The sequence below is a fragment of the Nicotiana tabacum genome, chromosome 4 (assembly GCF_000715075.1).
Source record: "Nicotiana tabacum cultivar K326 chromosome 4, ASM71507v2, whole genome shotgun sequence".
Classification (NCBI taxonomy): Eukaryota; Viridiplantae; Streptophyta; class Magnoliopsida; order Solanales; family Solanaceae; genus Nicotiana; species Nicotiana tabacum.
The window spans coordinates 147,106,087-147,120,560 of NC_134083.1; the positions used below are offsets into that span (position 1 = coordinate 147,106,087).

At 34.7% G+C, this 14,474-nt stretch overlaps 1 protein-coding gene across 1 annotated transcript; it reads left to right on the top strand.

Annotated features, from left to right (window-relative positions):
- The first annotated feature begins 933 nt into the window (after positions 1-933).
- Positions 934-7,180, top strand: LOC107826453 (alkaline/neutral invertase CINV2-like). Its single transcript, XM_016653436.2, has 5 exons — positions 934-1,098; positions 1,986-2,391; positions 2,482-2,913; positions 5,900-6,458; positions 6,729-7,180. The coding sequence occupies exons 2-5, from the start codon at positions 2,020-2,022 to the stop codon at positions 7,022-7,024; spliced, it is 1,659 nt and encodes a 552-aa protein (XP_016508922.1). The 5' UTR covers positions 934-1,098; positions 1,986-2,019; the 3' UTR covers positions 7,025-7,180.
- The last annotated feature ends 7,294 nt before the right edge of the window (positions 7,181-14,474 follow it).

The window sequence follows — 14,474 nt, forward strand, 5'->3', positions numbered from 1 at the left end:
GCAATTTGCTGATTTATTCACAAGGGTGTTAAATGGAACTCGAGTTAATTATCTTTGCAACAAGCTGGGCATGATCAATATCTATGCTCCAGCTTGAGAGAGAGTGTTAAAGAATGAATGTAGACAGATTACTTGTACTATACATAAATAGAATAAGTATTGAGATTTGATAACAGATTTTTAGGATTTTCCTTTTACTTCTTTTCATAGTTAGGACCATATGTACATGTGTATATATGGATCACTTCATGGAATAAGATACCAACTTTGATTCTTCCATACCTTATTTATCACAGAAGAGTATCTTGAGTGAAATAGTGCTTTTCATTCACAATTTTTAACTGTTTATGAACTTTTTATTTCAAGTGTAATTCATGTTTGTTCTAAAATATTTTTTAAAATTAAACTTAAATTTATTTTTTCTCAACTTCAACCAAATATTGTCCAAAATTAATTTAAATTAGATCCTACTTAAAAATCTTTTTCTTTTCAAGTTGAAAGGGGTGGATTAGTGCGAAATGTTTCGCCGACTAAAAATATTACAGCTCAGTCTACAAAAGTATATTGCATTCACGTAGGGTTCAGACATAGATGGACTCAAAATTCGGTAATCGCAAAGACACCATGACTATTTCTTGAAGACATATGCAAATATACATAAAAATTTTACCGAAGTTTTTGGATGCCAGTGATTTCTTTCCCTGTAGTATGTGTCGGCCTCTGAAATAGAGGAAGGATGGCACCCCAAGATTGCGATATAAATACTCTACTCTAATACGGCTGCAACCTAACGCCTATATTTTGTCGCTATTTTGTACTGTCATCCTAAACCTGCAATATCCTAGCTGTGCGTTCTTACAAGGGTAAGCAGAATGGGGTTTTGAGGGGCCCATTTAAGAGTCTCAAAATGTCAACTTGGCAATTCCAACTTTCATTTCTATAAATGAGCAGCTCTCCACAAAATGTTCTTTTTTTCTCTTCTCTCTCCATTTCTACTCACACTCTCTCTCTCCCTACCTATTTTCCGGCTATCTCGCCGGATTCCGGCTTCCATTATTTCCGGCGGATTAACCCCTTCTCCTCTTTCTCCCAGCTAAGGTCTCTCTCTCTGTACTCTCTTTTGTGAGATTTCTTTTTCTTGGTATTTGTGCAAAACCAGTTCTTTTTTGGATCTAAGTTGGCTCTTGGTAATTGGTGAATTAGCTTCTAAGTAAATTATTTTTTCATTTTCTTTATGGGGTTTCTCTCTTGCTCTAGTTCATTGTATATGGATCTCAAAGTTTCGTTTTTCTTCTTAGTTTTATTGCTTTTTGGTGGAGTAGAGTTTATAATGCAGCTTGTTTTTTGAGTTGAGTGTGAGCTTAAAGTTTTAAAGAAAAATCTTTATTCCCTTTTAAATTTTTGGATAATCTTCATTTTCTAGACTTAAGTTATGCCTATTTATTTGGTATTATTATAGGAGGATATGTAGCTCAATATTCTATTCTTTTTAATAGCATCATTATCCTCTTAAAAAAGAGCTTGGCAATGGCTTGATTAGTAGTAGCATACTTTTTTTGTGGATAAGATTAGGTTATGGTAACTTAAGTTGATTACTAGTCGTACTGTTTAAGTGTTTATTCATTAATAATCCTTCAGTAGAGAGAAATAATGGATAAGACTGCAAATATAAGTGAGTTCCTTTCTTGTTTGTTTGTCTGCTTTGCATAATGGATGAGTTATTAATTCTTTCAGTTGGGCCACAGTGTTTTGCTGATTTGGTTTCTCATAACTTCCATTCTGGGTAGTTTATTTTGTAGTTTCTGTATATAAAAGTTCCCATATGCTCCGTATTCTTATTTAAAAAGCGCCTTTTATTTTGTCTGAAACTGAGTGGCAGTGGGTTGTCAAATAGCTACTCCATTACTATTAAACAAGCATGTGTTGTTATATGAGTTGTACAACTTAGTTAGTGGTCTAAAAGGGGTTATTTGTTTATCATACAGAATACTTGTTTGAGTTGAAGGGTTAAGACTGAACATGGAAGGAACTGGATTGAAAAGTGTGGGCTCACACTGCTCCATCTCTGAGATGGATGATTATGATCTCTCTAAGCTTCTTGACAAGCCAAGGCTAAATATTGAGAGGCAGAGATCTTTTGATGAGAGGTCTCTCAGTGAGTTATCCATTGGCCTAAGCAGAGGATTAGATAATTATGAGAGTGCTTACTCGCCGGGAAGGTCTGCCTTGGACACCCCAGCTTCATCGGCACGGAACTCTTTTGAGCCCCATCCAATGGTTGCTGAAGCCTGGGACGCTCTCCGCCGTTCTTTGGTTCACTTTCGAGGTCAACCAGTTGGTACAATTGCTGCAGTTGACCATGCCTCTGAGGAAGTCCTCAATTATGATCAGGTCTGTGTTAAATACACAATCCAGCAATGTTTTTCAATGTCTTGTGACTTTGTAGCATCTGTCCATTTAAGTTTTTTGTTTGATGTGTAGGTTTTTGTTCGAGATTTTGTTCCTAGTGCTCTGGCCTTCCTGATGAATGGAGAGCCAGATATAGTTAAAAACTTCCTATTGAAGACACTTCAGCTTCAAGGATGGGAGAAAAGAGTAGATAGATTTAAGCTGGGCGAAGGAGTTATGCCTGCTAGTTTCAAGGTTCTTCATGATCCAGTTCGTAAGACGGATACAATAATGGCAGATTTTGGTGAGAGTGCAATTGGAAGAGTAGCTCCAGTTGATTCTGGATTTTGGTGGATAATTCTTCTCCGTGCATACACAAAATCTACCGGAGACGTCAGTCTTGCTGAAACTCCCGAGTGCCAAAGGGGAATGAGGCTTATATTGAGCTTATGTTTGTCCGAAGGATTTGATACATTTCCTACTTTGCTCTGTGCTGATGGATGCTCAATGATTGATAGAAGAATGGTAAAATGTCTTATCGCCTTATCTTGCATATATTTTCTTTGATTGTGACATAATACAACTTACAGCTGTGATTAGATACTTGGTATGTATTAGGCTGCTTTCTTCTGTTCTTGTGATGCTTTTAATCAGTAATTCCTCGCCACTTCCTCCGGCCAATAATGAAAGAAAATTTGAACAGAATAAATAAACACCTATTATCTGAATTCAGTTCAAATCCCCCACTTGATTGGAACTGAAGCGTAGTAGTAGTCATTGTATATGAATTTTGAATCTTTTCGTTGAAGACACATGATATCAGATAGTAACGAAGCGAGTGCCGCTTCCAACTTCAACTTGTTTATTAATTTTCTATAGAGTGCTTGTGTCACGGGCCTAACTCAACTAGGCAGCGTGCAGACAACCTTGACAGCCTCTATGCGGTCCCAGGTTTTAGTCTTACAAGAAATAAGCACCAACTCGTGCTTGAGCTTGACAAACACACACACACGAAAATAATGAAAGACAAAGGCACACGAATTTGGGAGGCAAAAGACTATTTTCTGATTTACTTGATAAAGAGAGGAATACAAAGTATGAAATGAGTGCCTTAAGGCCTATACATTAGTATAAAAAGAACCGTCACTACATGATCCTAATTATATTAGAATATCCTCTAAAGATGCCTAACTATAAGGGGAAAGGCGGCTTGGGAGCGCCAGTCAACACTTGGTTAAAACTGACATGTCTTGCCTTGACTTCCATGGATGTCGCTTTCACTAGGCAGCTTTGCAGCACCAGACACGCCTAGCTGCTGGGAACTAGGACAAGGCTGCATTAATTGAGTCTCATGCTTGTTTTTGACTTCTCCAAATGTTGGCGGCATGTGTGTACAGACCCCTTTGCTTGTGGATGCCATATTTGAATCAGATTGTTGAGCTTTAGGCGGAAAAAACAATAGGGACGTTTGCGGGGCGCAACCTTCTCCCCCACAATGGCGACGACCGCGACGCCACAAAGCTTCAAGTATTCATGTACCTGATCTTGAACTGCCACAAATCCTCATATTTTTCCCACGATGCCTGCTTGAGTGACTGTCCCTTCCAATGAACAAGAAATTGAACACTGGAATTGCCCCTTCCTTTGCCTCGGACTAGCTGATGATCAATTATGGCCTCAATCTTCTTGTCAATAGCTGGAGGTGTGATAAAAATCTGAGCACGACTAGACTGCCCACGCTCCAAGTCCACTTTGTCTTCATGATACGGCTTCAATTGACTAGCATGGAAGTCCGGATAAATTTTCAAATGGTGTGGCATGTCTAGCTTATAAGAAATCTTGCCCACCTTGGCAATGATCTCAAACGGTTCCTCATAGCGTTGGATCGAAGTTCAAACTTTGATTAACGCCCCACAATGATTTGAAAAGACGGAGATTAAGCTTCACCATGACTTTATCCCCAATTCGGTAGAGAACCGGACGTCCCCCTACGATCAACAGCCTTGTCTAAATTAGACCTGACCATATCAACCTGTTTTTTCAACGCCTTTGCCATATGAACTGCTCGGATTCGTCAATTCTACACTCACAGGCAAGGACTGTGGCGTGTTGGGCTGCTGCCGTGTTGCAAGCTCAGGGGACCTCTCCCGGTGGCTTCACTACGTTGCAAATTGTAAGAGAACTGAGCTGTGTCAAGCAACTTTGACCAGTCCTTTTGGTTGGCGCTAGCGAAGTGTCTCAAGTACAGCTCCAAAAGTGTGTTGACCCTCTCCGTTTGGATGAAAACTTGTTGAGAAGTGCAACTCCAACAAATTGAACAACTCCCTCCAAAAAACACCAGTGAACCGTGGATCACGGTCGATAATGATGTGCTTTGGAACACCCCAATGTTTGACCACGTCATGCTGCCTCTTCGGCTTTGCAATTTGCGGTAGTGACAGTGAAGGTAGCATAATGATCGACCACTACCATGATGGTGCCAAAGCCCTTCGAATTTGGAAAGCACGTAATGAAATCCATTTTGACGGTGTCCCATGGCCTTTCAGCACTGGTAAGGGCTCAAGCAAGCCCCCGGGTGCCTTGTGCTCCGCCTTGTCTTGTTGGCAAACAAGACATGTTCGGACATAGACCTCAATGTCATCCCTCATATGAGGCCAATAGTAGGATGACTCCAACAATGACGTTGTGCGCTTTTGTCCCGGATGCCCTGCTCATACCGTGTAATGACCCTCTCTGATTAAAGTAGAAATGCTACTTAAAACCATGTCTTAAAATACCTGATCAAAATTAAAACCATGTCTAAATATATACTATATCTTATTTGATGTTTTCCATTTCCTATTCTTTTTTATTTTTTTGCCTTTAGTCAGTGTTAGCTTCCTTTTCTTTTTCCTTTGTTTTCCCTGCTCTTCTTCAGTTCAGCCACCCACGGAATATAACTTCTCTTACTTTTCTCTCTTTTTATAGGTATAACATGTCTTACTTTTCTTCATACATGTCACCCAGTATTTAACCAAATGTTCAAGAGATAAAATTTTCTACTACATTACCTTGTAATTGTGTATCCAAATTCTAACACTAGATTTGAAAGCCTAAATGTCATGCATAACTTGAAGATACACTGAAGTTCTACCTCTTTGGAGTTCTGTTATGATCATAGTTAGAAGTGCTTTGAAGCACATACTAAGCATCTTCTTTTGCTTATTGGTGATTCATTGATCTACGTACGACTGTATTTATTTGAAGTAAATCGCTAACACAACTACTCCAGCATCCAGTCATTGTATTTATCCTGATGAAAATGTTAGATCTGACTCCCATTAATTAGTAGAGAAGGATGGCGGGGCGGGCCCCTTATCCACCAAGTTTCAAAGCAGGAAACAACATATTTTTCGGCTATAAAAAGAAAGTTTGATATGACTACCCTAAAAGTTGTTTGTAACTTTTTTCACAATAGAGATGAGTTACATGTCCTTGAGTATATAATTAAATTGTGGTGGTTAATTTTCAGGGAGTATACGGTTATCCTATTGAGATCCAAGCGCTCTTCTTTATGGCACTGAGAAGTGCTTTGGTAATGATGAAGCACGACACAGAAGGGAGCGAATTTATTGAGAGAATAGTGAAGCGTCTACATGCCTTGAGTTATCACATGAGAAGTTATTTCTGGCTTGATTTCCAACAATTAAACGACATATACCGCTACAAAACTGAAGAATATTCTCATACTGCAGTAAATAAGTTCAATGTTATCCCTGATTCAATCCCAGAGTGGGTATTTGAATTTATGCCAACGCGTGGTGGTTACTTCATCGGGAATGTTAGTCCAGCAAGGATGGACTTCAGATGGTTTGCTTTAGGAAACTGTATTGCCATCTTATCCTCCCTTGCCACTCCAGAGCAAGCTTCCGCTATTATGGATCTCATAGAAGCACGCTGGGACGAGCTAGTAGCAGAGATGCCCTTAAAAATATCTTATCCAGCACTAGAAAATCATGAATGGCGACTTATAACTGGTTGTGATCCCAAGAATACCAGGTGGAGTTACCATAATGGAGGATCTTGGCCAGGTTCTTCCTTCAGCTCTTCACTTGATTTTTTTACTAACTTTAATGACTTTTTATTAAGAAAGTAAAAGGAATGTAGAGCATGACTTAAATGATCATTAGTAAGTTTAGTTATTGTGTTAAAAGGATTATTATGCTTGTAGCTTTACTAGAACACATTTTTACTTTAATTTTGTACTATCCCAAGTAGCATTCCAAGATAATGAAGCCTCGACATTGCTCCTAGAAGTTTTAAGTCATGCTCTCTCATGCAAATGTCTAATTTAAATGCAGTGCTTTTGTGGTTGCTAACCGCTGCCTGCATCAAGACGGGACGACCACAAATTGCAAGACGGGCAATCGATCTTGCTGAGAGCCGCTTATCTAAGGACGTCTGGCCTGAATATTATGATGGAAAAGTCGGAAGATATATTGGTAAACAAGCAAGGAAGTATCAGACGTGGTCAATCGCTGGATATCTCGTAGCAAAGATGTTGCTGGAGGATCCTTCACACTTGGGAATGATGGCCTTGGAAGAGGACAAGCAAATGAAGCCTGTAATTAAACGATCAGCTTCCTGGACGTGCTGAGTTGAAGCAAGAGAGACATTACTACCAATGGATACAGAAACCACAAAAACACTATTCTTTGGCTATTTCTGTCCTTGTAAGATTGCTCATTTTTCTCCTTGTGTACATTTGCATAATGTCTCGTTGCTCAATATAAAAGACTTTGCTTTTATGGTATCCAATCTGTTGGACTAATCTTTTACACATGCTCTAATTGCTTGGATAGGACAGTGAGTATAGTGTTATGGAACTTAGCTTCTTATGCTTATGGCTTGGAGGTGATAATACGCTCAGTGCTCAACACTTAAACTCTTACTCTCTCCGCTTCAAAAAGATTGGCATTATTTCCTTATTAGTTCGTTTCGAAAAGATTGACATCTTTAAATATTTTCTTAATAGGAAGTATTTATAGCCACACAAATGCTATGACGGGTTTAAGACCACAAGTTTTAAAAGTTTTACAGTTACACAAATGCAATGAATTATTTAAGACCATATATCTTAAAAGTCTTTCATTCTTTATTAAAATTTGTGCTAAGTCAAATTAAGATAATTTTTTTGAAATGGCTTGAGTATTAAATTGTGATGATTGACATGTTCAATTGAGTTTGAATGTTACCCGTGAATTTTATCAAAAAAATGTTACCCGTGAATCACTAAACGCAACTATTTTCTCTTTCTTCTTTTTCCGTTTTTGATAATAAACTGCAACTGTTGCCTTCTATATTTATTTGCAGTAAAGGGAGGAAAAAATGTCTTATGTTTCTTATCTGATGAAATTCTACAGAAGTGAATGTCACATTTTAGTACTTGACCAACATGTTTGCCCTAAAACAAGTAAAAGCAACATTGATTATTCTCAAAAATAAACAGTAAAAAATAGCAAGAATTATCAATCAAGAATTAAACCAGAACGTAGTGATGGCTTCCGTTAATTTGGATCCAACATAATCCAAAACATGACACTGGGAGAAAATGAAGTTGCCAATGAAATAAAGATGTTTATGTCGAACATATAGGATCTTAGTTTATTATTATTATAACCATAATGTTCGGATGAGCTTGAATACATCTCGATTAATTTCATAGAATACTTGCTAGGCTACACCCTTCAGTGCTTATTGATTTACTTGATAAATTTGGACTAATTTTATAGGATGTCCCCGAATGGATGAATTTGGACTAATTTTAAAACCTTCGTTTGCTATTGGAAGTGATCAAAGAAAGTGAGATACCATGAAATATCTAAAAAAGAAAGGGAAATAAGAAGGAAAGTGACATATCAATGGTTACTTATCTTAAGTTCCATCTGTGAAATGATTAAAGGGAGAGTGTGAGTGTATGGTAAAGTTAATCAAACTTTGATGCTCTCTTTCCTTTTTCTTTCTTTTCAAATGTCACGCCAACACTTTACTGCTATAACATGCATTAATAATTGGAAATTTTTATAAAATTGTGGTCGGCAAAAAGTTTGTATAAGTAAATCTTTTTGACCTTTTTCTTAACATTTTTTGTTTAAAATCTTACTTCACTAACTAGCTATTAGTTTGATCCAACAAGATTAGGTAATTTACATTTAAGGTCATGTATCAACATATGTACTTTTGGATGATGGAACAAAGGAAATGTTGTATCGTAAAGAACTAAAGATAGGGTCAAACGACGTTTGTGTCAATTGTATTAGAAAATCTCCTTTTTAAGGCCATTAGACGCTTTTTTGTATTAGAAAAAAGATCACTTTCTTTAACGTAGAGAATGCTCTACTGTGTTAATTGTATAAACTACAAATTATAGTATTCAAAAGCTATGGGTGAGTTAGGGGTACATAAGTTGGGTTAATTTGGGTTTCACAATTACCATATTAAACCAATCCAATCCGATTTTCAAAATTATAAATCGAACCAAACCCACAAAAGTCGAGTTTCTCAATCTCTGTTTCTCTCGAATTTTTCAATTTTCTCGGTACAATCTTCATAGCATAAAACATATAACCTATGCTCCAAATATTTCTTTGGTTCTAGTAGGATACAACTATATAAGTAGGGGTGGTCACAAAAATCTAAAAATCGAATCAAACCGACCAAGAAAATTGATACTTTTTTTGTTTGGCTTGGTTTGGTTTTGACTTTTAAAAACCGATCAAATTTGGTTTGATTTTTATTTTAATAAAAAAATAACTGGAAAAAAATCGAATCAAACCGACTATAGAAGTAGCTATTTAATATTTTTATTACACCTATATATATATATATATATATGTGTGTGTATTCTTATACAAAATTTCTAAAATTTTATGATACATGATTGTTTGTATTTTTTAATCTATTAGGACTCTCTTTCTTGAAGGAAGAGAAAACAACTCCTAAACGGAATAAATCTTTCATATGCCATATCCTTTTCTTGGAGGAGAAGTTTTGTACTTATATAAATTGACGTTTTCTTTTCACAATAAGAACAACAACCTCTACAATGTAGTTTTTACGAGAATTATGTTTAGGCATGGCCGGTTATTGGGTAAAGCCACTGAAGCCCAAGCTTTAGGCCCCCAACTTTAGGGCCCCCTAATTTTTACCTTATAATTTTTTTAATTAAGTATTTTTGCTCCTATTATATATTTTGGTAAAAATTAAAAAGAAAAAATATTTTTGTTCCTTAAAAATGGGCCCCTAACGTGTAAATGCAAAATTTATAGAAGGAATCAAGTGATTATTTTTTTTCTTTAGTCTTTTTCTCATTAAATATTATGTAAACCTTTTCCACTTTCCTTGTTTGGTTTTCACAATATTCAATTTCCTTTTTTAATCTTTCTCAGTTCAACCAAACGTTACTACTATTATATTTTTCCTTTGCGCCTCCAAGAGATCCTATTACTCCACATTTTTCGTCAATCAAGTTAAAGCCTACCAGAAGTATATTGAAAGCAATAAATATTTATTTTCACATCAAGTTAATGAATGAGGTTCTTCTATTCTAATTTTTTAGTATTAGTTTTCATCTAACGTTTGTTTTTCTCGATATTTTCAATACGTACACATATATTATCCTTTTAGTATATGTGAAAATTTAAATATGTCAAAGAGAAAGTATGAATCCGGCTATTCAAAACGTAAGAAAAAAGAAAAGAAAAGTTGAATCTTTGATACAATCCCCAAAAGAAGAGACTGTAGTACTCTAATTAATATACTCAGTCCGATAAAAAGGCTTGATTCTTTATCAGATGCTTATATTGCATATAGAATATTGATAACAGTTCCTGTAACAGTTGCCTTTGGCCGTCTTTGATCATAAACTAGAAATTTGAAAGAAGTTTTTTAAATTAAATTGAAAATTTTTTTACTTAAAATCAACCATGGCGCAAGAAAGATTGAATGTATTAGCTATATTACCGATTGAAAAAGAATTATTAGAAGAAATTTATAACAAAATAATTATTCATAATTTTGCATTTCAAAAAGTTAGAAAATTAAATTTTAAATAAATAATATATATATATATATATATATATATATATATATATATATATATATATATATATATATATATATATATATATGATTTTTTCCCTTTGGAGAAAAAGTTAAAGGCCTCTTATGTGAAGTTTGGCTTTAAGCCCCCAATAGTATTGAGCCGCCCCTGTGTTTAGGGAGATTATTCTCTCAAAAATTTATTTTATCTTTTTACATTAGTGAAAGATCGAATGACCAAATCATAATAAATTATTATGCCTACTTTAGTATATTTTTCTTTTATACTCTGATTTATCGTTTATCAAGTTTTGTATTGTTTGATTCTGCATACACCATGTTATTTTGATCCGATCCTCTATAAATGCAAGATACTTCGTGCACCGAACCATATTTATTTTTCAATGTGTTGAAGTAAATACCATCTAGATAATTTCTAGTTCAATGGGACTGATCTTTTCCTATTATGATGTACTAGTACTATTTTAGAGTCCAGAACAAAAGTATTATTTTTTGGACTCAAAGTACACAAATAGGTGAAAAAACTAACTGATGACCAATTTATATATATAACGCATGGATTGAATGCACTATACCTTAACGACACGTTTGTCCGCTAAGGTATAGCGCATGCAACACATGCGCTATATTTGAATTATTACGGACCCACCAATAATTGTGGCTATAGCTCATGCATTTATAGTGCTACATATATAGCGGGTATAATGAATGCGCTATACCCTCAATTATTGTACCTCCGCATTGATTTTTTGCTTATTTAAGGAGTTTTATTGTTTCGTTAAAAATCTATTCAGGATCCTCCACATCTTCTGCATTCCTTTTTATTTACTTTAACTTATTCCGAAATATTTGTTTGCTTAATTGTTTTTGCATTTTGTCATAATGTCCGAACAACAAAAAATTAGAGTTGCATTATATGGGGGGGCGGGGGGAGAGGGGGAGGGGAGGTGAGGTTGTCGTGGAGAATAACTCAGTACGTTATAGTTGTTCTCCACAGTGTATTATTAAGTTGCCACTTACAATGGAGTATAATAGATCGGTTTCGTTGTTATGTAAAAAAATGAGTAAGAGAAAACGTTCTGTTAATATTAAAGTAACCGGAAGATATCCGTATTCTGTTACTCCGCAAGAAATTGTTTGTTATGCTGAGTTTAATATCGTAGACGATGAAACTCTGACAGATTTTTTTAGGACTCCGGATGAACACTGGAAAATTCTTGTGATAAAAATGTTGGAAATGTACGTCAAGTTTGAAGACGTTCGCAATATTGAGGTTCCGCAAAATAGGGATAAATGTCAATCATCGGGTGGTTTTTTTGGAGTAGTTTTATCCGAACAAGTTTCGTTTGAAAGAGTTTGGCCAAATTTAAACTTATATCTAGGGGCGAATGAGGAGGGAGGACATAATTTCTCCCTAAGTTTATATAATCCACAAGCCGATTGGTAAATTTCAATTTTTCTTTGTATTACTATATTTTTTTTATATATTATATTTGTATTAACACTCATATATTCCAAAATGGGTACCACATAGATATGAATTTTATAAGTTATGAATCAACGGACAATTGGAATATGCCTAATTTTGATGTGTTGGATCATGATGATCCATCCATGAGTCGTCAATAACAGGATAATGTATATCATGGGATATCAACATATTATGATTTGTAAGTTAAGTGATAAAGTTTATATATAATGTTTGGATGAATTTGAAAAACTCATTATTTTATTGGTTGTGTAGTGAAAACGAGCAATTTGAAGGTCCTGTCCTTACTCAATTGCCCGAAGACGATATATTTAATCAGGATCTGGCAGATGCACAGAGTCAGGAAGATGATAGCGGTTATGACAACAATGCTGATGAGTCTGGAGATGACACACCCTTCCCTGATGAGGGTGATGTTGATGAGAATAAGAAAGATCAACCTGATTTGCCGAGGGAGCATGATGCCACCAATGAGCATGCTCCATATATGCAGACTCCACCTCCCGTTAGACCTAGAGTGTACGGGCCACATGTGCCCTTTCATTCAAGAGGGATTCCGTACCTTGATCAGTTGCCCAGTATGCCGGATATAGTTACCCTCACAAGGGATCTTGACGACATTTTGTACCCATCCCAGATGTGTGAAGACCTATGGTTGCCCTGGAGCACCAGTAGCTCTCGAGATGCAGGTCCGGGATGCACAGGGGAAGCTCCATGACGATGTCTGTAAATTGAACAATATTAATTAAAGTATTTTTTTTATTTAATCGTTTAACATCTTTAAATATATTGCAATATTTTTTATATTAATATTTAATCGATAAATTTTCTATATTATTACTTAGGTCGATACATTTTCTATATTATTATTTTATATGTTGGTTTCTTACATTTTGATTAGAATTCGGCAGGGTTTTGTTTGAACTATCATCTTTTTTCAGCTATTTTTGGGTTATAAGAGAATTAAATAATTATTTTTCATAACTAATCGTGATATATTTAATAACTATTCATATAAAAATAATTAGGTTGATAAATTTTATATATTATTGTTTTATATGTTATTTTCTTACATTTTTTGACTAAAATTTGGGAGGATTTTGTTTGAATTATCATCTTCTTTTTTTTTTCCAGATATTTTTGGGGTTAATAGAGAATTAAATATTTAATTTTCATAACTAATAAGATATTTTAGTAATTATTCATATAACAAATATTTAGGTTGATAAATTTTTCATATTAATATTTCAAATGTTAGTTTCCTACATTTTTTATTAAAATTCTGCAGGATTTTGTTTGAACTATCATCTTTTTTTTTCAGATTTTTTTGGGTTATAACAGAATTAAATATTAAATTTTCATAAGTAATCAAGATATATGCAATAATTATTCATATAAAAAAAAATACTACAATCGTAATATTAAATAATATTGAGTCTATTTTATTCGTAATGATTTGTGTATTAACTGTCATATTTTGCCCAAAATTTCAGGCAACGTTTCTTTTGTTTCGTCAACTGATTATTTTATGATTCATATCTAATATTTGATAATTATCTATTAATACATTAAATCCATAATTGTGTACTCTAACTGAGTTTGTTAAGGAGAGCACATAGTTTTTATTCTAGACTATGGAATCTTAAAGAGCACTAAAGTCACACTACTTTAAATGGCCATAAACAAAGTCAATTACCATAAGCTAAAATTTATTATCGATTTTACTACGCGAAAGGGCACTACATAACAATTAAAGGCACAACATAACACTAAAGGCACTAAACAATAATAAAGTCACATATTAATATACGTACAATACTAAAATCACATATAACACTATTCAATAAAATAACAATATATATTTTAAATAATTCTTTAGCACATAAATAAACTAATCCGGATAAAAAATAAAAAAATAATTATATCACAAAACAATCACAAAAAGCATACAACACAGTAAAAATAACTAATAAGCACTTTATATACATGAGTTTTACCAAAAAGTAAGTCGGAATACCTCGATTTACAGCATTTTGAATTGTGAAAAATTGATGATTTGGGAGCCGAAACGAGCAGTAGACGAGATCCACTATTCGACAACGCCTTGGATCCGGTGTTAGCTCGCTAAAATATGGAGGGGACACGATTTTTTGGGGACGGGTGGGCTCCAATGGAGATTTTTGCGTAAAAAATAGGGGGGAGGGGGGTGTTTCACAGCGTTCTGTCGAGGAAGATGGCTGAGCCATTTTTTTATATAAGTATAACGCATATATGAGATATGCTATACCTATCTGTCTTTTCAACTTCAGGTATAGTGTATCCCGTATATGTGCTACACTTATATTTTGAGCGCCATTTTATAATTCAAATGTAGCGTATGAGTGGCATGCGCTATACCTTAACGAACAAACATGTGACTAAGATATAGCGCATTCAATCCATGCGTTATATATAAATTGGTCATCAATTAATTTTTCACCTATTTTTGTGTTTTGAA

Bases quoted from the DNA above. Each gene is read 5' to 3' on its own strand.
- LOC107826453 (XM_016653436.2), top strand. From the start codon at position 2,020: ATGGAAGGAACTGGATTGAAAAGTGTGGGCTCACACTGCTCCATCTCT. The intron at 2,392-2,481 runs GTCTGTGTTAAA...TTTGATGTGTAG, and splicing joins AAGTCCTCAATTATGATCAG to GTTTTTGTTCGAGATTTTGT. The intron at 6,459-6,728 runs GTTCTTCCTTCA...ATTTAAATGCAG, and splicing joins TAATGGAGGATCTTGGCCAG to TGCTTTTGTGGTTGCTAACC.